The 24,296-nt window shown below is 42.8% G+C and overlaps 2 protein-coding genes across 2 annotated transcripts in view; both read left to right on the forward strand.

Moving 5' to 3' along the window:
- map3k22 (mitogen-activated protein kinase kinase kinase 22) overlaps window positions 1-14,712 on the forward strand; it is a 37,811-nt gene extending 23,099 nt beyond the window's left edge. The window contains exons 9-18 of the mRNA XM_083995800.1: window positions 1,032-1,165; window positions 2,810-2,883; window positions 4,458-4,519; window positions 6,081-6,152; window positions 6,695-6,859; window positions 8,531-8,679; window positions 8,802-8,933; window positions 10,113-10,242; window positions 11,537-11,714; window positions 12,588-14,712. Coding sequence (XP_083851926.1) covers window positions 1,032-1,165; window positions 2,810-2,883; window positions 4,458-4,519; window positions 6,081-6,152; window positions 6,695-6,859; window positions 8,531-8,679; window positions 8,802-8,933; window positions 10,113-10,242; window positions 11,537-11,714; window positions 12,588-12,816 — 1,325 coding nt within the window. The 3' untranslated portion in view covers window positions 12,817-14,712. The remainder of the gene's footprint in view (window positions 1-1,031; window positions 1,166-2,809; window positions 2,884-4,457; window positions 4,520-6,080; window positions 6,153-6,694; window positions 6,860-8,530; window positions 8,680-8,801; window positions 8,934-10,112; window positions 10,243-11,536; window positions 11,715-12,587) is intronic.
- Window positions 14,713-16,210: 1,498 nt separating this feature from the next.
- cry-dash (cryptochrome DASH) lies at window positions 16,211-22,287 on the forward strand. The gene is made up of 14 exons (XM_083995029.1): window positions 16,211-16,420; window positions 17,091-17,263; window positions 17,729-17,822; window positions 17,922-18,052; window positions 18,195-18,343; window positions 18,700-18,788; window positions 18,903-18,976; window positions 19,085-19,174; window positions 19,358-19,437; window positions 19,527-19,586; window positions 19,709-19,866; window positions 20,052-20,171; window positions 20,300-20,476; window positions 21,788-22,287. Exons 1-14 carry the CDS (start codon window positions 16,358-16,360, stop codon window positions 21,893-21,895), a joined length of 1,566 nt encoding a protein of 521 aa, XP_083851155.1. The 5' UTR covers window positions 16,211-16,357; the 3' UTR covers window positions 21,896-22,287.
- Window positions 22,288-24,296: the final 2,009 nt, after the last annotated feature.

The raw sequence follows: 24,296 nt of genomic DNA on the forward strand, positions 1-24,296 counted from the left end.
AATCTCAAAATGTCAAACTATTCCTTTAAGACGGATAAAGGTCCCTCTCTTGTCATGTCACACTTCACGGCTCCATAACGCGGCACGCTCCGGTTCTGTTGTCCCTCCTGGCTTGTTTGGTAACACAGCATGAAGGTTTATTTTTGCTCTGTGAAATACCGAACCCCCCCCTCCCCTCCTACCACCTCCCACCGCCCCACACTCCTCCTCCTCCTCCTCCCGTCTCCAATGCCTGAATCTTTTCACTCCCCTTATATCAGGTCTATCCAGAAAGGTCAATGTTTCAGTCATATCTCCAGCTCAGACACGTGCAGAAACAAACCCGGCCGCTCACTTCTTCTGCGTCACATTTGCATTTTTGCGTGGCAGCTGAAAACACTTTATGATCGCTGTCGGCGCCAATCCTTCTCACGTAGATCCAGTAACATTGCGACTCTCGTATAAATTGTATAGAATTACCCGGCTCTCTGTCGATTCCCCCTTGCGAGTCGGCCGGGGAGAAGGAGAAGAGGCTGAGAGATGGGAGTGGTGGCAGATGAAAGGTGACAGGAGAGCGGTCACACTGGATGGTTGAGTGAGGATGTGATGTGAGCCCGGGTACCTCGGTGACGTACAGCAGCAGGAGAGGAGAGGAGAGAGAAGCAGGACTTTTGGCTTTCGGTCAAAAGAGTGTTTACTCAGAACCAGAACCGTCTTAGTATCCAGGCCACTTTACACTCTCCCCCTGTCAGCCACAGTCAGACTTGTCAAGGACGAGCGCTCGGTGTCCGCTGCAGCTCAGTCAGGGGAGCGTTTGTCACACTAATTGAGGTTAGAGGTGGCGGTGGTGTGGTTTAGTAAATCATCTCTGCTAGTCCTGGCACTGCTGAACTCCAGCACATGAATAACACTGGTGACGCTGTTTTCTCCCCCTCTGCCCCTCGTTCTCATCTCTTCATCATCTCTGTTCCTTCTCGCCTTCACCTCTCTGTCTCTCCTTTTCCTCGCTGCCTTCTCTTCCTCCCTTTTGCTGTCACCTTCCCCCCCCCCAGGTTCCCTGCACACAGGTCGGACGTCCCCACCTCCAGGCAGCGTCCCCGAGGAGCAGCAGCAGATCGCCCGCCAGGGATCATACACCAGCATCCACAGCGAAGGGGAGTTCATCCCTGAGACCCTGGACCAGAATGTAAGAGCCTATGCAAAGTCAATTAATAAAAATAATACATTTATTTATAGAGCACTTTCCATCAAAGTGCTTTACAGAGGTTAAAAACGGCAAAAAAGCACAAGCAAATACAGACAAGATAAACAATTTCAATGTAAAAGATAAAATACAATTAAAAAATAAATAAAAACAATTTAAAAGAACAATTTTAAGAATTATAAACAATAGCGAAAAGATGTGTTTTCAGTTTAGATTTGAAAATGTCAAGTGAGTATTCAATTAAAAAAGCTTCATTATTTAAAGCAGAAGTAAGTGGTCCGGTCGTTTTGGCTAATGCTGCTGATGTTCCAGGCAGGCTTTTGAAACCGTAAATTACAGCTTCAAGTCACGACTTACGACTTTGTAGCGTTCCAGGCAACCCACTCGTGTTTTTCCGACCTGTTTTACCTGTGAAAGTCACTATAACGGCCACTCGTAACTTCCGACCTGTGAACTCGTACCAGATCGAACTGGTACGACTTCACAGGTCGGAAAAACACGAGTTACGGGCTGCCCTGAACGCACCATAACTTCTTGTCAGCCGACGGAGTTAGCAGCCCCCGCCCTCGTCATGGATCTATTGGTCCTCGTCCCTACGTCACCACATTCACATGCATCCCTTGGCTGCACACACAGCCCTTCATGCCGTTCTCTCTCCTCATTGGATAAAAATTGTAGGATACAAGAAAAGTTTTCTCCTCGGCTTACAGCAGAGCAGAGTGACTGACAGACCCGTGTTTCGGTCCAAACACTCTATGTAAGTGATTGCTGTCGGAAGATATAACTATTTAAGACTTATATTAACACAAAAATATCGCTTACTTCTGCTTTAACTAATGATATATATCTTATTACATAAACCAAACAGAAACATGCCCACTCTATTAAAATAACTTCAGTCGGAGCTCAGACGCTGCCCCAGCTTTGGCTGGCGACCCAGATATACACAGAAGAAATCGCTTTGAGATGTGTGTTTAATGATTTTAACACAACAGAGGTCTGATTTCTTTTCCTCTGTTGGACTGGTTTGAGAGAACACCACACTGTCTTTGTAGTGTCTTTGTTTGCATCTGACTTGTCCATTATTTTCAACCGGGACGTCCCAAGAGAGCCGTGCTTGTCATGGACAGTTACCAAAAAACAAAAACGGAGGATAGTCATTCATTTTTACACTTCTTGGCGGAGTCAGTGTCCTTTTGTTTAACTGTTTTAAGTTGTTTTAAAGGAGAAGTTTACAGTTTTTCAACCCAGATGATATTGAAATTGCGGTTCTGATCATGTGTTTATGACAAAAATTTGGGCAAAATGTTTTCTGGAACCAGGATAAATCATGATGTAGAAAATATTGATTGATATAATAACAGATTTATAACATTTCCGTCTTTTTATTTCCATGACTGTAAAATGTTATGTTTTGATAATAGCTGTGGTTTTAGCAGTGAAAATGTAATATGTCTGCAGTGGACATTTATATGGAGCTTTTGAATTGAGCCGTCTCAGACATACACCACAACCTTACATACTGTAGTACTGCGGTTTTATAAACTATTCTATCAGCACTGCTGTACACTGGCCCACACATGACTGCACACTCTGTGACCCACTCTGTGTTATTGTCTCTGCCAGATGCTGGATCCCTTTGGGAGCGCAGACAATTCACTGTCCAACAGCTGTCAATCAATAGATCAAGCACTTGACAGGTGAGTGTCATGCAGCGTGTGTGTCATTTATGAACCTCGCCTGCGTGGATCTATATCTCTCATGTGCACACGGCCACACGCTCGCTCGGTATTTTCAAAGACATCACACTTAGTTTGCATCACAGCAGCAACGATGCCTGTTAACACACTTGGAAGTGAAGAGTGCGTATGTTGCAAACACATTTACACACAGAAGCAACCAGAGGAGCCGCGGTGAAGTTTGTAAACAGGGTTAAAGGCCGGCAGCCTACAGTAAGGAATCAGGGTCACTTTGTTGTTGCCATGACGACAAAACTTTTATCTTGGACGCCTGGATTCCTCCGTTATCATCGGAGAGAGAAACAGAGACTGAGTGGGAGATGTGAAGCAGTGAAAAGGGGGAAGAGAGGGAAAAACTGAGGCAGAAAATGAGAAGTGGTGAAAGAGTGAGAGTGAAGTGGAGAGACTGGAGAGTGAAAAGAATGAATATGAATCAAAGGGAAAGGAAAAGTGAGCAAGACTGAGCTTTAGAGAGAGAGAGAGAGAGAGAGAGTAGGACGGAAGCAGCTCTACCTGCACGAGGCTTATCTGGGCTCCAGGCTGCAGAACAATGGCAGGAAACGAGTGCATGGAACTTTTCCCTGTGAGCGGGCATGCGTGCCCCTTATCCAGGGTCTCGTGGCCCCACGCCGCCCTGCGGTCAACAGAGACGTCACTCTCTGGCGGGTCGTCGGGGCAGGGCTGGCCACAGACGGCCGGGGAGAGTGGGAGGTTTGGGCTTGGATATATACACACACCACCAGTAAAAAGTTTCAGAGCACCTTCGTTTTCTAGTTGTTGCAAAGCGCAGACTGAAAAAGACTGAAGCACAGGACAAAAAGATAAAAAGCAATCATGGAAACTTACATTTTATCTTAATTATTGACTGATTTAACATCCGAACTCTCATTGTTTAGAAACTTCTCACATATATCTTGCACTTTATTTTAACCGTCTGTTCATTTAATCCCAAACCAGCTCCATAAGGTTTAGTCTGGAGTCTGTGCTTGCTGCTGCTCCGTCACGTGGTGAAGCCGCCGTCACGTTGCTGTGGGATGAACCCCCGACCAACCAGTCTGTCTTTCTTTGTCAGATCCTTTCTCACCTTTCTGACAACGACATGCAGCACTGCTTCCTGCAGTACAGCATTTTCCTCGTGCAACGTAATGAATCAAAAAGCCTTTGTTTCTTTAAAGAGACACAATGTGCAAGTCATCAACCTGTAGGAACTGTCTGCACAAGTCCTCAAGGCTTGAAATGACATGACATTTACATTGTTTCTTAGTTTTAAGTGACTTAAACTTTTATTTACCATGAACAGTTGATTAGCTTTGCACCATTTAAGGTTATTTCAATAAACACTGGAAAAATGGGGGTGCTCTAAAACAGTTGAATGGTAGAAAACATCGGCCTGTTTAATCGCATAATTATAGTTTCACTGCCACTTTAGGAATGCAGCACCACGCACTTCACTTTCACTTTTCCATCGTTAATCTCAACTCTCGGCTTATCTCCTCTAATTCAGTGCCTCCCCTCTTGTTCTCTTGTCATTCCAGCCCTCCTTTCTCACAGAACAACCGTGACAATAATTACCTGAACCTCAACTATGAATACAAAGGTAAGAGAGGAGAAATCTGCAGCCGTTCTAAAAATTGCTTCCTTCCTGCCGTGTTAATTCTCAGCTCAAACACCGCAGAAAGATAAAGAGAGGCGCCAAAAGCTTGTTCGTTATTAGAAAAGAAAAAAAAAAAAAGTTTTTGTCTGTTTGTATTTTTTTGTTCTGTGGTAATTATAGCCACGCAATCAGTTTCACAGAACGTGAACTAAAAGCTTTGTTCCCGTCGCTCCTGATCACCAGTGTCCTCTGGAGATTACTAATGAGCAGGAGATTATATTATTTGATGGTTTTATCAAGGAGTGTGCACTTAAAATGAGGAATGGGTCATTGGAAGATGTTTAATATATTGGTTGTATTTCTTGCGTCCTACGGGGCGATGAAAGGAGTGTGATAGTATCATAACTCTTCCTGCTTTATCTCGCACTCTCCCTCCTCTATTCTCCATCATCTTTCCCCCTTTTGTGTCTCCCGTCCCATCTCCCCTGTCCGCTCTTCGTCTGCCTCCAGTTCCCTAATTCATGTCTCTCTTCCAGTCTTTTCATGATCACTTCCCCTGCTCCGTCCCCTCGCCTCTTGATGCCCCCACCCTGCCCGTCTACTAGTCCTCGTCCCTCGGGGTCTCTGTCTGTCCCCTTTCCCTTCAGAACCCAGATCAAATAGAGCAGGATGAGAGATAACGCCACACTAATCCTTGAGAACAGTGGAGCAGCTCTTCCAATCTGGTCATTTCTTATTCTCATGCGCCTCCCCCATTGCTGTAAATTAAAATGTGCACATTGTGTACATACACTGGGAGTGTGGGAGCTTCATATAGCTGCACCAGCAGTACTTGAGGACTCACTTGGGCACGGCGGCACGCACACACGCACGTGCCTATACACACTCCCCCCCCTCCCTGATGTAAAGCTGTGTGGCCCTTCCTGCTGAGAGCTACAGTATTTGTTTACCATTCCCTGTGAGTAGATTTTTCCTCTCCATCCCGCGCTGCCAAACACAAAAAATAACTACCCGTCTCCATGGGGATACGGCCACAAAAAGGGGGGAGGGGGGGGCAGTCATCTGACAGAACAGCTGTTTTCAATTGCAAGTGGCTCCGTTTAGTGTGTGTGTGTGAGTGAGTGTCAGCGCTCGCCTGCGTCAGCAGCGCTCCCCACCTGCCTTTAGTTACTGCTCCACTGGGTTCAGAGCTAAGGCTAACCTAGCGTACATGAGCTGTTTTCACTTTCTCTCTTGGCTGCAGCGAGGCGAGTCAACGGCTCTGTTCGGTGTGTAAAAAGCTGTCTTCCATTCCGCTGGGTTTGAACCCCGACTTTGATTTGACATGCCGAGATGAGCAAAAGCAATGTAGTGTCTGTCAGGGGGGTTGACGTGTGGACGTCTGTCGGCCTCATGGCTCGTCAATATGTTGGTGCATCATGTGTGTTTCACCAGCTCGGAGCCATCAAGCCTCGCATTAGTGAAAAAAAAGACACACGGCTGTAAACTGAAGAAGTGTTGTAACTGTTCGTTGCTGAGGCTGTAATTGCTTCCTGTCACCTCTGCCTCACTGCTCCCTCTTCAGGTCGCCATGGGAAAGGAGGGACTTTCCCTCGCCAGTTCCAGTTGCCCAATCGCAGCAAGGATTATGGAGACCGTAAGAAACAACACAAACAACACTGTTTATTGCACAGATTGAACAGATATGTTACTATGGTTTGAGAGGACAACACAGACACACATCAGCTCAGGATAGATGATGTAGGAGCTCATTCTTTGCAGTGCGTCCACCTCACAGCCTCCCACTTCATTCTACTTCCAAATTAAATATTTTTTGATTCTTTAATTTGAATAGTAGATCGTCTAGATTTGGTACACAAAGTGCTGGCTTGCTTTTCCAGGCAGCTGCTAGTAATTGCTTACTCAGAGGCTAACCTTGGCTAGCAGTGATTTACGTTTCCCTGTGGTGAACCCGAACTTGTATAAAAACACAGCGCCCTGCTTCCTGTCTGAGGGGAAGTGGGACGGAGCGGCGAGAGGCACTGTGCTCTAGCTGGCCCTCAGTCTCGGGGCCAAGAGCTGACTTTATGCACACCACCTGTAAAATAACTGTGTGAAAACAGTGTTAAAAAACAAAAGAAACGCCGCAGCCGTCGCATGTTGAGTCAGTAATATGTCCGTGTGTGTGTGTGTTTTCAGGTCGCAGGACACTTCCCCGGAGCTTCATGCCACAAGAGAACCTGTTCCAGCTGGTTCCCTCTAGTCGCACACGCAGTTACAATGGAGACAGCACGCTGCAGTACAGCGACCTGCGGTCCCTGGGCCGCACCACTGACAAAAGCTGCCAGCGTGGTACAGCCAAGTGTGAGTAGTTCTCTTAAAATCTGAAACACTTTGAAATAGAGGAACAGAGACGCTCCAAGGAGAGGGGAGGAGAATTTCATCCAAAAACACATAAACACTGTTAAATAAACTGTGTTTCTGGGCCTTTGTTGTTGATTGGTGTTGTATTTGTCTGGTTCCTGCGGATAATCAGACAAATGAAAAACCCCTCACTTTCAACCCAGAGATGGACACACACAAAGTTCAGGCTTGTTTGCATTTGCACGTCAAGAGCAGAGCTGAGTATCAAACCTTAAAGACTTTTACTTTACTGTTGCAAACCTTATAATATATATTTGTATTTCCGGCTGCATATTTGTTGCATGTGTCTGTATTATATCTATACTATTTAATTTGTGAGACATGAACAAGTGCAGGCGTTGACCATAATTTTCCCTCCTGCAACAATACAGTAAATCTATCTATCGATCTTTTGTTAATCCATCAAAACGTGTCAAGCGCTGAAAGCTGGCACACAATAGTTGGACAGATTTGTAATCTTGATCAGAGTCATGTATCAAAGACTCAGGTGATAAAGGTAATAGTCAAATAATGACTGATTAAAACTTCTTTTAAGTTGATTGGAGTCATGTATCAGAGACCCGAGTGATAAAGGTAATAGTCAAATATTTAAAAACTCATTTTAATTTGATTTAACTGCTCTTTATTGAGGCGTAGTTCACTTGTGTCACGGTTGTCCTGGAGGACAGAAGTGTTTTTATAGAAAATATAGTTGTATATCTCAAAATAAGGGGCTGAAATAAGAGTATTTTTTGTATGAGTGTACTGTACCACAAAATACAAAATGAAAGAAAAAAAGCAAAGTGATGATACATATTAGTGTGAGTATGTGAGGGTGGAATAAATTACTTAGAAAGGACAAAGTCAAACACTTTGTAATGTCTAGGGCTCTGAGTGTGTTATGCCATTATGGAAAGAGACATAACAAGGATAATGTTCTTTCAATTAAACCCTCTGTGGTTGTCAAACATGCTTTATTTCTTCAGCAGTAAATAGAAAGAGAGAGAGGGAGAAATGCAGAATAACACGGTGCAGTGCGGAGCGACAGACAGGCAGAAATCCCCCTCTTGCTCTTATCAGCCCCCCAGATTGAGCAATGTCACAGACTCACTAATCACATCTGTGCTCATTCAGCAACACACCAGGCTGCTGTTTGCCCAGAAACTGTCTTTGTCATGAGATGAAGTCTGTGGTCGGCGTGTCAGCCTCCGGTGTCCTTCTCACCCACACACGACCAAACCTTCCAACCCGGCCACAGAGACGCCTGTTAATACCCAAACAAAGCCTGAGAGTCTGGGCCCGCCGCGCCGAGAGTCGCTGAGATGATCTTTCTAGGTTTTGACAACTTTCTGTCGGCTGAGCGCGGTTTTGACTCATATCTGGGGTTTCTCCCTCTCTGAGAGTCTGCGGTGGGAATTTATTAAGCAAGCCTGCGGCGGATTTGACGTCTGGTCTCGGTGAAGTTACTATATGCGAGTTACGGTCGGGTTCTTGCGGTGGGTTTTTGACGTGCACTTTGGAGTTAATGTTTGTTCAAATCAGTATATCACAGAGGATCAGTCTGCCTCTGGGAGCTTAGCAACAGAATGATTTACCGGTGGGTTTTCATTATCTGGTATTTTGTTCCCGCAGCACCGCGGGCGCCGGTCAACTGGCGACAAGGGAAGCTCCTGGGGCGCGGGGCGTTCGGGGAGGTCTACCTCTGCTACGACGCTGACACGGGACGCGAGCTCGCCGCCAAGCAGGTGCCCTTTGAACCGGACTGTCAAGAAACCAGCAAGGTGAGAGAGAACAGTTCACATCTGTTAGTGCATTATCTTTTAGTGCAAACCTATTCTTCCGATTCAAGATTATCGGCGCTTTCCTTCAATTGCTTTGTTTTTCTGTCTTCTTTCCTCTGCAGGAGGTGAACGCTCTGGAGTGTGAGATTCAGCTGCTGAAGAATTTACGTCACGAGAGGATCGTCCAGTACTACGGCTGTCTCCGGGACCTGGAGCAGAAAAAACTCACTATTTTCGTTGAGTTCATGCCAGGGGTGCGTAGACTGCAGGGCATGTAATTTAAATTTATTTATCAGAGTCACATTGTCGTTGTGACGTTGTTTGTTGCAGCTACGATAATGAATAAGGTCTGTGGATGTCAAAGTTGAAGTTGTTTTGGCTCTGGCAGTAGGTACACAGATATTTTAAAACAAACATCAAATCAAACTCGTGCAAAACCCACATCTGCTAAAAAACCAATTTTAAAATGTCACCAGCTGTCAACAAACGTGTCCTCAGTGGTTGATGTCAGCAGAACTGCTCGGTTTATGAGATCATTTTCTCTCTAAATGAGCGTCTTAATGAGCTGCTGTCGCCTGTGGACCCTGTCCCCGGGCCTGTTTTTAATATTTCCTAGGCAATTTTTTTTTTTTTTTTTTTCTCGAAGTGGCATTGAGCGTCTTAGTCACACATTGTCTGGAAATTGGAAATGTTTATGTTTCACTGGAAATCTGGCAGAGGCAAGTGGGGAGAGGTGACAAAGCCAAGTTTGTGTGTGACTGCTCAGCGTGGCTGCACCGCTGCGGCTGACCGATAACACTTTAGTGGCTCGAGGGGGTGGAAGTCGGAGGAGGTGGAAGGTGCGGGGGGTGAGGAGAGTGTGAAGGGGAGGGGGGGGGAGAGGGGGGGGGTCCTGCCTAGAGCCGGAGAGCCGCCGAGGTGTCTTGTTGACAGCTGAAACTGGAGCGGGAGACGCTTTTTGTTTTCACTGTGCAAAAGTGCGTCACAGGTGTTAGTGGATCAGTTCTTCGCTCCTTCAATTTCCTCGTGGGGAAATGAAAACAGGAAATGAAAGGAAATGCAGGAGATTGGAGGTGTTTGGACTCAAAATGGAGCAGATTTCTTTCAGCACAGTGCGTGTTTATATACTTGGTTTTGTACTTAAAAACTTGGCTTGGAATCTCCTCTCGCAAAAAAAAACAAAACAAAACAAAATAAATCCTCCTCAGCTGAAACAACCACATTCTCCCAAAAATCATATCAGACAGTGAATCGTTTTACCTCCATTGTGCGCAACGCTCCAAACAAATCTTTTCTTATTTCTATTCACTACAGCTGTGACAGTAAAATTACCTAACAGTGCAGCCAATATAAAGATCTTATCTGCGTTTCTCAACCTTTTCTCAGCCTCCCACTGACTTTCTGTTGCTCTCTGTGTGCTGCTGTCTCTCCAGGGCTCAATAAAGGACCAACTTAAAGCCTATGGGGCACTGACGGAGAAGGTGACGAGGAGATACACCCGACAAATCCTCCAAGGAGTCTCCTACCTGCACAGCAACATGATTGTACACAGAGACATCAAAGGTAAGAGAAGGAGATTTTCTTCTTCTTTTTTTTGGGAAGGTCAGGATAGGTCGTTAATTGGATTTATAACCAGCGCACACCCACACTCGAGACACAGTGTGTAAACAGAGGACGTGACATCTTTATGGTCCGTGTTGCAACAACTGTTGCTGCGGAGACTACAGATTCATTCATTTTATTCTCTTTGACATTTCCTCATTTGGTTATTCATCGTCTGCAGAATGAGCTTGGAAAAATGTGCTATTTTGAACTCCCTCCTTTGAGATATATTAGGCTTCATGCTGGTGAAATCGTCCAGTCTAAAAATGTTCAACACCGGATGGAAAGGCTTTAGTCTGGCTGCCCACAGCTCTGGGAGTCACTGCCTCGTTCAGCCGCAGCCAAGAAGAGGGAAATATACCGTCTGGTGGGGGGGAAAAAATATAGTAGGTCCCACAGGACATAGCTGGGCTCTATGAGACTGTATGTGGGTGGGATTTTCACTTATAAATGCTCTTCATGTGTAATATATGTTGCGTGCTCATCTCACCGCACAAGAGCTCTTCTGTACGCAGTAAAAAAAGAAGCTGTCAGCACATGCGGTTTTCGGATGAAGCTTGGCATCGCAGCCACGCCATTCGACTATAAAGCCTCTGTAATGTTCCAAAGGGGCCAAACAAAACCTTAATGTAGTGAACATGATTTATTGGAAAGTCTCACAACCTCACGACAAAACGTACAGGCGGTGGAAACAGATTGATGAAGTGAGAAGTAAAGAGTAAAAAAGGGTTACGGCTCAATCTCTTCTTGTCACCCCCGTGCCCTTCGGTGGGTGTGGAGAGTGAGCGTTGAGTGGCGCACATTAGTCACTGATCAAACAAGTGGAGCGTCTGAAGGAAATGGATAGACACAGCTACATGCTGGAAAATTACTAAGGAAGGAGGCAGAAGGGTGCCGGGATTTGATTCATGTGGAACAGACAGTTTATTCAGGGTTTTATTTTCTAGTTTGTGTAGATCAGTGACGCGTTTCCCCGATGTGAGAAAAGTCAAAGAAAGATGAAAGGTGTTTTATATGAAGTGTAGGCTACTTTTTAAAAGTGTTCCATCATCCAAGACTTCAGTCAAACCATAGGAAAAGTCTACAGTACCTTTCCCTCAGGTTGTTCTGTCAGTTGAAGTGCTGGCACAGACACCGTAATGGCCAACTACATTAAATGAACCCCCAAACTGTCAAAAGTATCCCTCAAAGGATATTGACAGTCCTCGGGAGAGTCGTGAATAATTCTGAGCTCATTTTTGTTTCGTTCCACCAGGTGCTAACATCCTGAGAGATTCCTCAGGGAACGTGAAGCTGGGAGACTTTGGAGCCAGCAAACGTATCCAGACCATCTGCATGTCTGGTACAGGAATCAAGTCTGTCACTGGCACCCCCTACTGGATGAGCCCAGAAGTCATCAACGGGGAGGGATACGGCCGGAAGGCTGATGTATGGTAAGGATAAGATCAGATGGAACTGTAATGAGACCCAAAGGGGAGATTAGACCGTCGCAGCGCAAAAATACACATTCGCAAAGCAGTAAAACCATCTCTGTAGGTGGGTGGTAAAGCAATAAATTCAGTGGGAGCGGTGTTGGAGGCATGTGTGTCTGTGAGCAAATGTCTTTCTATCTGTCAATACAAGGCAGAGGTAAATAAAACAGCATGAGAGGTCCTGTTAAATATAGTGTAATCAAATTCTACAGCAATGGCATTTAATGCTCAGTTTTGTGATTCAGCTGTGTCACACTTATTAAACACATAAATATCAACAGTATCAATAGATTCATCTCCTGTCTTGTCTTTCTAATCCTTGTCGCAATTTTCAAAACGAATGCTCTGTCCTATGTGTAATACAGGTGCCATGTACATAGCAGCAAAGCTATCGAGGTAGATGGGTGCGTAAATCAGTAAACTGAAGGGTGGTATGTTCGGTATGTGAGCAAAGGTTGAAGACGGTTCAGTTAATAAAATGTTAAATCTTTAAAATGTACTGTTCGGTGCGCTCCAGCAAGTTCAAAAAGTCAAGTTTTCCAATCTAAGCAGGTGTAAAGGATCAACTCTGGTATTTAAGGCCATAGTTGGAGTCATTTATGTACAGCACCTGTATGTACAATACAGATCTTGTTCTTTTTTTTCTTATCTTTTTCTTTCAATTAACAGACAGACAACGAAAAACATAATACGGAATAATCAGACAATGTGATAAAGTAAAACAGTATATATATATATATAATAAAAAATCTTGTTCTATTATATAGTCCATCAAAATGGCCTATAAACTTTTATCATATTCAATGTTCTGACAATCCACTTCTTTGTCTCCAGGAGTGTTGCCTGCACTGTTGTGGAGATGCTGACCCAGAAGCCTCCCTGGGCGGAGTATGAGGCCATGGCGGCCATTTTTAAGATCGCCACCCAGCCTACGAAGCCCATGCTTCCCGAGGGCGTGTCCGACGCGTGCAGGGACTACCTGCGGCAGGTGTTTGTGGAGGAGAAGTGGCGGCCCACTGCAGACGTGTTGCTCAGCCACCCGTTCGTCCAGGGCTGCTTCTGAGGCCCCCGGACCCCCCTCCCCTCCCCTGCCTGCGAGGCCTCCGCGGCCCCGGTGCCTCCCCTCCTCTCCGGCCCGCCCCGTCCCCAGGGCCCGCCCCCCCCACCTAGCGTCACCGGGCTCTAGGACTCAGTACACTCCAACTTCCTGCCCTGCCATCTATCACCAGTGTCGGCCTTGTCAGGACCCCCTGCATTTCTCACCAACTAGCTCAACCCGGATTACTTACCGAGAGGCCAGGTTGACCACTGTCAGACCTCCACAGTCCTCCGAGGCGTCGTAGCGAGTTCCCTCGGGACGTGACTGACAAGAAAGCACTTAGCAGTCTCACAAGCTACAGACTGCTGTCTTATAACAAGAGCAGGAGAAGTGACCCATGTTAGAGAGGGAAGTGATGTTGTCCGGGTCTTTACACTCATCTACAGCCACAGAACAGTGCGTAGGATTGGCCAGGCGGCACTATGTAGTCGTGGCTGACTGGTGATTGATCACATCTGATAATACTGTAAGTCACTCATCAGTCTGTGTTAGCTGTGAGTAAAATCAAGATGGTAAAATATTTTTGTATGCCACATGCAAAGTCATCTTAGCAGATGAGTTTTCTATTGTCACCAAGAGAAAAATGTAAATGTATTTTCGTCAACGCCTTACAATAAGACTTTGTAAGTAAGAATGTCTTTTTTAACATCTTAGAGGGTTGTATTGCCCTATTTTCATAGCACTCACAACCCCATTTAGAAGGACTGTCAACATTGCACTTTTGATATCATGCATTGAAACATTTCCAACATGCAAGATAATCAAACTGAGGAGATATTTTTCTATTCGATGCATTTTTTTAAAATCTGATTTCATGAAGAAAATTGTGTAGTTTGTTCAAATGTAAAGAAGAAAAAAACCAAACTTTTGCATTAGTGTGCAATGTCTGTTAAGCAATACCAACACTACGGTAGGAGTCTGTGACATCCATCCCAGCGTCCCATGCAGTGAGCCTTGTTCCACTCAGAAAGGTCAAAGAAAAGTTTCAGAGACAGGAGCTTTCATGAATATTAGACTAGATTAATGTACAGTATTAGTCATGTTGGTTTGTTGTGTCACCTCAAAGCCCTGTAGCCTTGTCTATGTTATGGCAGCTTCGTGCACATTAGACTGCACAGACCAAATCCGATGCATTGACATCACATTATGTTGCTATTAAAAAAAAAGAGAGAGATAATGAAATTAGCATGAAGGAAGCGTCTCATTTACATTTTTTGTCGTTATTTCAATATGAATCCAGTCACCCCGTGTCTTTACTTTGCTTTTCACACGATATGAATGGAGTCAGTCAATGACCACTCGACAGCACAGCTTTCTATGTGTTGTGTCATGTGAGATAAAGCATAATATAAGTCGCCAAAAAGGGTCAAGTTGGAAAGACGGAGCTAAATGCTGTATTCTTGAAAGTGGAGATGAGATGAAACTTTGGGGGGGGGGGTTGATGTTGGATGTGTTGTGGCTGGCTGTAATACAGTGGCACTTAAAGAATGATCAAATCTTTTTAGACCTTTGTCAGTGCCTTATCTGAATCTGCTTGTAAACACAAATGTTCACTGCCAAAGCGGGAAGTTTCTTAATAAAGTGAGCAGCTGTTCAGTAGTGAACACACACAAGACTTGCTGAAGTTCTTTTATATGGAAATAAGATTATACTGTAAATACATATTGTTCTGCACTTTTGTATGAAATTTCTTTTACATTATATACAAATCTATTTGATGAAATAGCTACGTTATACAGTAGATTGTACTGTGATTTAGACAGGAGGATGTATGATTGTCTCTTTGAGAGCGGTTAGGCAGTATGAAAAGGCTGGGAGGCTTTTGATTGGGACAGTCTGTTTTGTCTTAATGACAAAGCCTTGAAACATGAAATGTATCAAGTCATTGATCTTTTGTACATTTAACTTAATAAATCAAAGGTCTAAGACTATTTCCTGTGTGATTTTATTGTGTCATCTTGTAATCAAACTGTTGTGCAGTTTTGATCATTCTTATACATCCAATATGTATTATATTGAGAAAATTGTCACATTACGTTTTTTGTGTGTGTGTGTTTTTTTAATTATTAGCATGAACAACAGTCAGTTGGTTAAATTTATAATCATGATAAATAAGAATACATCTTATTTATAAAGCACTATACAATATAAAACAACAAACAATAATTAAACATCAAAATTAAAAATAATCATGATTTAATACACAGTTTGTTAGTAAAATCATAAAATGTCTTTTGATAAGAATGAGCTTTGAGGCAAGACTTAAAAACAAACACAGAGTCTTTCCCTCAGGCAGATTGTTCTCACATTTATCAAAAACTACTGAGACACTGATGCATCAAATGTATTTTTAGACAATTTCCTCACCAAATAAAACGGATTAATTTGGATGCATCTTAAATGAGAAATGTCCAGTTAAACCCATCGAGGTATTCTCATTTTGGGATTTATAACATTATAAAGTTGGAATAATTTCGTTTTCAGACACATTCCTTGTTTTATTTCTATTATAAAGGTTATGTTTGTGGTTTAATTTTCATAGTGATAAGTTTGGAGGAGATTGACCAATAAGCCTAAAGTTTTGAGAAGGTAGCCTACTCTTCTCTATCGAGGATCATTTCATTTCATGAGAAGAGGTTATAAAATATTTTTTTATTCCAAAATTAAATAATGGCCATACTGAAGTGGTACAGAAAAAAACTAGCCCAAACATACCAAACAAGCCCTCTGGGGGGGAAAAGAAAAAAGAAAAAAAACTTTTTAAGTTTTTTAATCATTAAAGGGACAACGAGGAGTTTCTATTCGGTTATAAAAAAGTCTCACGTTAATGTGGATGAATCTCCGCTACCCACACTTGTTAATGGGCCCATTTTCGATAAATATATCGTTCTGTCTCTATCGTTATTTTGTTATTATTAGTGGTGGCGGAAGTGCTGGTCGAGCCGACCAGCGTTTCCTTCGTTGCGAATCATGAGAATAACGCAGCCGCATCGCCGTTTATGGTCGGAACTACGGTGGTATGTGAACCTCTTTGAACCTCTGACTTTAATTATTGATGAATGAAAACATGAGTCCGTCTTGCGCCCGGTCAAAGAAATGTACGGTGCGCGCGGAGGCTCATAAATGTAGTGTGAAAACGCTTCGCTTTTCCAAAACTCCTCGTTGTCCCTTTAAAAGAAATGAAAAGAAACTATTAATGTGTAAAGCATGAGGCACAGAGCTAAATGTTAACAATGATGAAATGATCAAGAGTCACATCAATGAGAGCAGTGGAGGTGGAGGACTTAAGTTATCTAAAGTGTTTGCATCCCGGAGCAGCTGTTAGGAAACATCCTTATGAAACGTGACGTTGTGCAACGTCGTGTCTCAAAACGTGAGGGGCTCACTCACTCTGTAGCAGCGCTTTCGCCGGTGAGACACAACAACACAGCTTTGATTGAAACGAAGCGAGGTGTTTGTGTGTCTGTAAAAAGAAACAGCTGCTGCATTTTCCACCACGGACAACATGTCCACCTCCCGTACTATCATATGTTTGCTGAGAAACGACCTGCGTCTCCACGACAACGAGGTAAGAGTGATCACTGTGAACGGAGGCTAGTTGTGAAGTCCGATGCTATTTAGCATCACAGAACCAATTCAACCCTAACCTTTAAAAACTTAACGTGTTCAATGAATATAAATGTGAATTCCTTTATTATTTAACGGTTAACATGACTGAAAACGTTTGTGGAAAATGGCATATAGTATTTTTGCTGTTACAAAAGGGCATTTTTGTTTCGCCAGCTGCAGCAACAATTATACTTCCGGTATAGTGCTATCAGAATAAAAGTCAAACATATTTTTCGCTAGTCTGCCTTTCATTCTCAGGTTAGTGGTAACCTTTTTAAGATACGAAGAAACACCAGGCCTTGGGTAGACGCACATTGTATCATACTAAAGATACTGTGCTATATTTCTAAACCGTCTTTGATCATACGTAATGTGTAGCTCGACTGTGGTGTAGATTGCAGGAAGCAGTTTTCAAAATAAGAGACGTTAAACAAAATTGAAATTACTTCCTTACTTTTGGTTTATAGCACCTCACCATGAATCAAATGTGCTACATATGTATGCATATTAACATATCTGCATGTTCAGTTTGTCTACATAAATATAAAAATGTAATTTTTCAAGTTTTCTTAAAAGTTTTTTTTTGTCATTTACAATTTCATCACGTCATGATTTTTCTGTCTGTGTAGCTTTTCCACTGGGCTCAAAGAAATGCAGAGTACATTGTCCCACTGTACTGCTTCGACCCCAGACATTATGTGGGAACATACAACTACAACCTACCAAGGACTGGGCCGTTCCGCCTGCGCTTCTTACTGGACAGTATAAGAGACCTCAGAAATACACTGCTCAACAAGGGCAGGTAATAAAACTGTCATCCATGAACTCATCTTCACTCACCTATTTAAGACCTCGACTTATGTATCTTCTATTGCTCTATTTTATAAACTTACGAGGGATTTTTTGTCATGTTCAATTGTCTTCGTTACAGCACTAAAGTAGGCTACTATCATCTGCTTACAAACTTTACAAATGATAACGAATTATGTGCCATTATTGTTACACATACACCCAGTGCAGAGCCTCTACGTTTTCTAGGATTTCATTAGTATTGATACAACAGGATCAGGACACACCTGGGCTTATCATGGGTTATGTATGTTTACATTAACATGACTGCTGCAGACACAGTTCTCATCATGTTTCCCGGTCTGCAGGGGGGCTGGGGGGAATGGCTCTACCCAGGATGCAGCTTGCCTGGCATGATGTGAACCGGGACTTACGTGTCTATGTGTTTTTTTTGTGTCTGTGCATGCTTGTGTGACAGCAACCTGGTGGTGAGACGGGGTAAGCCAGAGGATGTTGTTGCAGACCTCATCAAGCAACTGGGCTCTGTCAGCACTGTGGCTTTCCACGAAGAGGTAGTTTTTAACACGTTCTCTCTATTTGATGTGAGTAATTGCAGCTTTTCACCACTGTCTGGTGATGTTAACATTGTTGGTCACATGCTCATGTCCCAGGTGACTTCAGAAGAGCTGAATGTGGAGAAAAAGGTGAAGGATGTGTGTGCACGGATGAAGGTTAAAGTTCACACCTGCTGGGGTAGCACATTGTACCACAGAGATGATCTCCCATTTCATCACATGTCTAGGTGAGAGGGTACATTGTTCGTTTAAGACTTTTTTTTTGGCATGCAGTCAAGAGGAAATTGTATTTTTTATTAGTGCATAGCTTAAGAAGTGTTAACTGTTGGGAATGTCTTGTAATTTTTCCTCCTGTTTTTATTTTTTAAGTCTGCCCGATGTATACACTCAGTTCAGGAAGGCAGTTGAAACCCAGAGCGTGGTGAGGCCTGCGTTTCCAACACCTGAACAGTTGAAGGCTCTTCCTCCAGGGCTCGAGGAAGGAGACATCCCCACAGCACAGGACCTGCAACAGACAGGTGAATGTCCTCATGTCTCATTATGCTCAATACAAATGGTTGGACTCAAGGGCTCTCTCTTTCAGAAATATCCTATACATTCATTTTATGTGCTTATTAAATTGACTTTTGTGTGAATGTCTCTGTATGCTGCTGGCAGTTGGGAAGAACAAATTGTCAAGTGTATGGAGTGCTTCTGTTAAGTAAATCAATACTGCTGCTATTTTCAGGAAAAATGCTGAGCACGGATGTTCTCATTAATTTCCATGTATACGATTAAGCTTTTATGATTCTGTGTGTCTTAGTGTACATCGGGGAGTCTTTAACATGAATGAAGCAGCTTGACGCTAAAATGCTTTTCTGTTTTATCCTTATAGAGCCTTTAAATGATCCTCGCTCAGCCTTCCCCTGTGGTGGTGGTGAAAGTCAGGCTCTGGCTAGACTCAAACATTATTTCTGGGACACTGTGAGTACAACATCTATCACGAATGGACACTAATTGCTGTTTATAAAACAATAAAAATAAAAAATAAAGTGGTGATGTATTATGTAATAAAAATAGTGAATGTCTGTTCTCCAGGATAAAGTTGCAACTTACAAGGAAACTCGTAATGGCTTGATTGGTGCAGACTATTCCACTAAATTTGCACCTTGGTAAGTGTTACTGTTTTATTTCCTCCACTACTGAATGCCTACTAGAGATTAATGTGTGTAAGTCAGTGATGAATCTGTCTCTAATGGTGCTGCACTGGCTTTCTCCAGGCTGGCAGTGGGTTGCATTTCGCCCAGGTACATCTATCATCAGATCAAGCAGTATGAGAGGGAGCGGACAGCCAATCAGAGCACATATTGGTGAGTTTGGAGTATATTTTAAATAATCTAATACAAAACTGGAGACTAATAAACCTAGGGTCACATAGGTAAGGTAGATATTCGGTTCTTCCTCTACCTCTGAAGCTAATTATGTAAATTTCCTTTTGGAATACAACACTCTACTGAAATACTTATTTGACTCTCTTCACCTCTGTCCTCAAGGGTGATTTTTGAGCTTTTGTGGAGGGATTACTTCAAGTTTGTGGCTGTCAAGTATGGAAACAGACTATTCCAGCTTAAAGGTAAAATTAGCCCAATGTTTGGGTTTTATTTATTTTCCTTATGCATTATAAATGAATGTCAAGCTCACATTAAGGTAATTTTACCTCAGGTCTTCAAGACAAATCTGTGCCATGGAAAAAGGACATGAAGCTTTTCGATGCATGGAAAGGTTTGCACCATAATTATCCTCATTATTGTTTATTAAATATTCTCCATTAAATTAAAACGGTCAGAATGAATTGTTAACTATGTTACAGCAGCTGGGTACTAACATGTATTTCATTATCACAGAGGGAAGAACAGGAGTTCCCTTTGTGGATGCGAACATGAGAGAGTTGGCAATGACAGGTTTCATGTCCAACAGGGGGCGGCAAAACGTTGCTAGCTTCCTCACAAAGGATCTGGGTCTGGACTGGAGGATGGGAGCAGAGTGGTTTGAATACCTTCTGGTAAGAGAGTGTGATCCAGGGTTAAAGTTGGTTTAGAAGTTTTTGAAAACGTAACAATAATTAGTCTATGTATGACATGATAATTTATGTCTGGAAAAATACAGTGAAAGAATGAAGTTCTTCTATTAATAATCTAACTCTATTTAAAAAATCTTCAAATTTTTAAAAAACATTTTCCTCCACAGATTGACCACGATGTCTGCAGCAACTACGGCAACTGGCTATACAGCGCTGGTATTGGAAATGACCCCAGAGAGAACAGGAAGTTTAACATGATCAAACAAGGCCTCGATTATGACAGTAATGTGAGTTTAAGACGAAGAATGTATTGCACTTTGTTACTGATGGTGATGACAGAGTTTTGACAAAGTTTTGTTATGGAGATGTCAGTCACTGGGTTAATCATTATTGGCTGGTTGTGTGTCTGCTTCAGGGTGACTACGTCCGTCAGTGGGTTCCAGAGTTGCAGGGGATCAGTGGAGCAGACGTGCACACACCCTGGACCCTCAGCACCGCTGCGCTGTCACATGCTCATGTGTCGCTCGGTGAGACCTACCCCACTCCCATCGTCATGGCACCTGAGTGGAGTCGTCACGTTAACAAGAAACCGGTGAGTGTTTCGGAAATAGGGAAGTGGATAGTATGATTACAATAGATTACACACACACGCACGCACACATCGCACAATCCACAGTGATGTCACAATTGACCCTTCGCGTAAGCCCCGCCCCCTTGGTTACTGTTGCTACGGCGGGCAAGCTTTCACTCCCAGCCATGCTCCTGGCAGTATTTGGTATCGATTTCAAAGGAAATATCAGCAAATGTCTGGATAAACTGTTCTGAGATAATAGAGAGAAGAAGTCACAAAGATCATTCATAGTTTTCAGTGATGTGACTCGCGCAGGAGGATAAAACATCTGTTCAACGACACGACTGGACAATGTACAGAGCAGCAGTAAGGACCGGTAATTTTACCGTTTATCAACCCACGAAGACTTAGGTCATCTCACTGGTCATGAAACGTTGTCAAACTGCAAGTTTTAGGGCGATTGTGAACCACATACAGCTTTCGCTGCTGTTTTTTTCTCTCCCACCGCTGTATCAGTCAGTGAAAGCAGTCCCTGCCTGGAGGATCCCTCGCCTAAAAGCCCAGGTAAAAGCCCTAAAAGTACAGCTGTCATTTCGGAGGTGAACATATGGTTATCCCCATATTTACACTTGCTCAAGTCGAAAAAAAAGTCCGCTCGTATCTGAACATCTCTATATTGCTGCTGCCGCCGCCGCCGCCGTAGTAGCAGCAGCAACAACAACAACATCCTTCTCTACAAACAAATGTTTTTCGTCCTAGTCTCAAAATGTGTCCACAAAAGCAAACGTAATGACTCAACTGCCGAAAGCTTGCCAGGCCTATAGTTACGGTTGCTAACGTAGGATTGGACAATAGCCGTTTGTGGGAGGAGTTGGCGAAGGGTCAATTGGGACACGCTGAAGTCTGGTCTCGACAAGAACAGACAGAGAAATAGCCTCTCCATCTCAAATCTTAAAATGCTTTTGGATAGTGTTAATTCCTTTCTGTCCTACTCTCCTGTAAAGGTTAAATTACTAGATGCAAAAAAAAACACCAGATCTGAGATTAACAGTGATTTTAGCCCATACCTGTTCAGGTTTGAGGATTTCTCCCTATCTTGGTTGAATCTTGTTTTTCTCGTCTTCTAATAGTTGTTATTACTAAAGTAGGCTATAGCAGTTTGAGCAATCCTCTCTTGGCTTGTCATCAATTGTCTCTTCATTGATCTCAGATGAGTCGACTTTCTGTGTATTGAGCAAGCAAGCTGCAGATGCTTACATCCTCACTTCCAGATACCATTCTCATGAATGTTTCACACATTTTAAAACTCTGTCCTCTCCATTGTTTTCTCAGAGCGGTGCAGGGCCTTCACCAAGAGGAAAGAGAGGAGCATCTCACACTCCAAAACAGCATCGGGACAGAGGCATAGATTTCTATTTCTCTAGGAGCAAGAATCTGTGAACTGCCTTAAAGCAAACACTGCAAATGTGGACGATGCTCAGACGACGGAAGATCCAGTGATGCAAACCTGGACTGTTGCTGTGAAATCTATGATGCATACTGGGGTCAAGATTGGGGGAAGTTGTCATCGGTATTTGAGGAAATGCACGTTTCCACTTAAATAGTTCAACTTCACTGATGTACACAAAAATATGGGCTTTTGTGAAGCACCTCTCATAGACTGTTGCTTTTTTTCTGCCGTGCAGCAGCAACAGGAAAAGCCGCACTGCAGTTTGTTTTGATGCGGTGAATCTTGTGACTTGATCTGATAACTTGTGTCGTTGTGCAGATTATTTCCTTGCAATTTTATCATGTCAGTTTGGATACATACTTGTGGTTACTTTGTAATAATTTCTCAGGGTTGCCTCTTTGAGGCCGTTACGAAATAAAACACTAAACGGGAGAGTTTTTCTAATGTGATTTCATTGTGCAATGTCGTAAGCATTAGATTTGAACTTCAAATCTCTATTTGAATATTTTGGTGATTAATATATCACATGGTAGTAAATATAATTAAATATTTACTATAATGTAATAGTGCTAGTAAATAAAAAACTGTAGTCTCATACAGTAGTAGTTCTGCACAGCTAGACTGGGGTCCCCTGAGGTAACGCTGTATTTCAGACCACCCAGCCTGTCATTACATATTATGTTAACTTTTTAATATTTTAATTGAACGTACGTCATCTCAGAGGTTTTTCTGAAAACTCTACAAACATGGCTTGTGCTGATTCAGACGTGGACTTGGAGTTGATTCCCCTCACTGCTTTGATAAAAAAACAACTTTAAATTTCAGGTTGAATGTAACATCAGCTCACGTTTTCATCTCATTATCTTTATGCAATACAAAATAATGTAAAGCTCACATTAAGGTGATTTTTCCACAGGTCTTCAAGATAAATCTGTGCCATGAAAAAAACACATGTAACTTTTCAACTAATGGGAAGGTTTGACTGTTTTCCCCTTATTGAGTAACAAATATTATCCATTAACTTACAATAAGTGACAAAAAGAGGCATGTTGCTATATTGTATATATCGCCTCATTATCATGAAGAACAGGAGGGTCCTTCCTGGATGTCAACCTAGAGAGTTGCCGATGACAGGTGTCATGTCCAGCAGGGGGCGATGTGATGTTGCTAGCCTCTTCAGAAAAGGTCTGGTTCAGGTACTGGACTACTACTATATGAGGGAGCCAAGTGGCCTGAATACTTTCTGGTAAGTAATTCAGGGTAAAAAGCGAAATAGTTCTTCAGTAATTACTGTTAAGTTGTGAAGTTATTTTATTTTAGGCCTCCTCATTTCAAATTTTCTTCCCCAACATTTTGAATTTCTTTCACAGATTGACCATGATGTCTGCTGCGAATATGGTAACTGGCTGCCTGCACAGTGCTGGTAGGACTCGACTACGACAATAATATGAGTTTGAGATGAAGAATGAATTGTTTGTTTCGTTTTACTTTTCTAGAGTTTGGTCATGTTTGCATCACAGTATAAAATGTATGTGTCACACTTTGTTACTGATGGTGATGAAATCACCTGAAATGTGAGCAAAGTTTTGTTATGGAGATGTCAGTCACTGGGTTAATAATTATTGGCTGTTTGTGTGTCTGCTTCAGGGTGACTTCGTCCGTCGGTGGGTTCCAGAGTTGCACACAGCCTGGACCCTCAGCACTGCTGTGCTGTCACATGTTCATGTGTCTCTTTGGTTAGGCCTCCCCCACCCCCATCGGAGTAGACATGTTAAGAAATAGGTGGGTGCTTTGAAAAAAGGGAAGTGGATAGTATGATTGTGTGCTGTTGCTTGAACACATTTTTCAAGTTTTGCAGTTGCAAACAACATTTTTAAACGAAAGTCTGTACATTCACATGTGCAATTCCTGAGGTATTTACACTTCTGCTTTATGATATTTTTATGTTGCACTTTTCACCCCACTGTTTGTTTCACAGATACAATTACTTCTACATCCCTTTTCCGTCGAGGGTTCCACCTAAGACAACATATAATATGCAAATATGCAATATCCAAAATCCAACCAGTGGTTCCCCATGTCTTTGGCTTGCTCACAACAAAGCAGTGGGTGGTTGGGGCCCCTTGCTTTGTTCCAGATTTGGTCGAGTTAATAGAAGTTCCATCAAAGAGCAGTTCCCCTTTGAACTTCCAAATGATTTAATATAGATACTTATTCAAGCTGCCAAAAGGCCGAAATATAAAATAGTGAGACAGAACAAAGATTGGAAAAATTCCCAAAAGTTCATTTATAATGCCACAGTCCAGCAGAAAAGGTTGGAGGTTGGAGGTCATTAGATCAACTGTAGAGAGTTAGTAAACTTAGCTCTGGTTCTACAAGCTATAATTTTAA

This window comes from Trachurus trachurus, assembly GCF_905171665.1.
Source record: "Trachurus trachurus genome assembly, chromosome: 20".
Taxonomy (NCBI): Eukaryota; Metazoa; Chordata; class Actinopteri; order Carangiformes; family Carangidae; genus Trachurus; species Trachurus trachurus.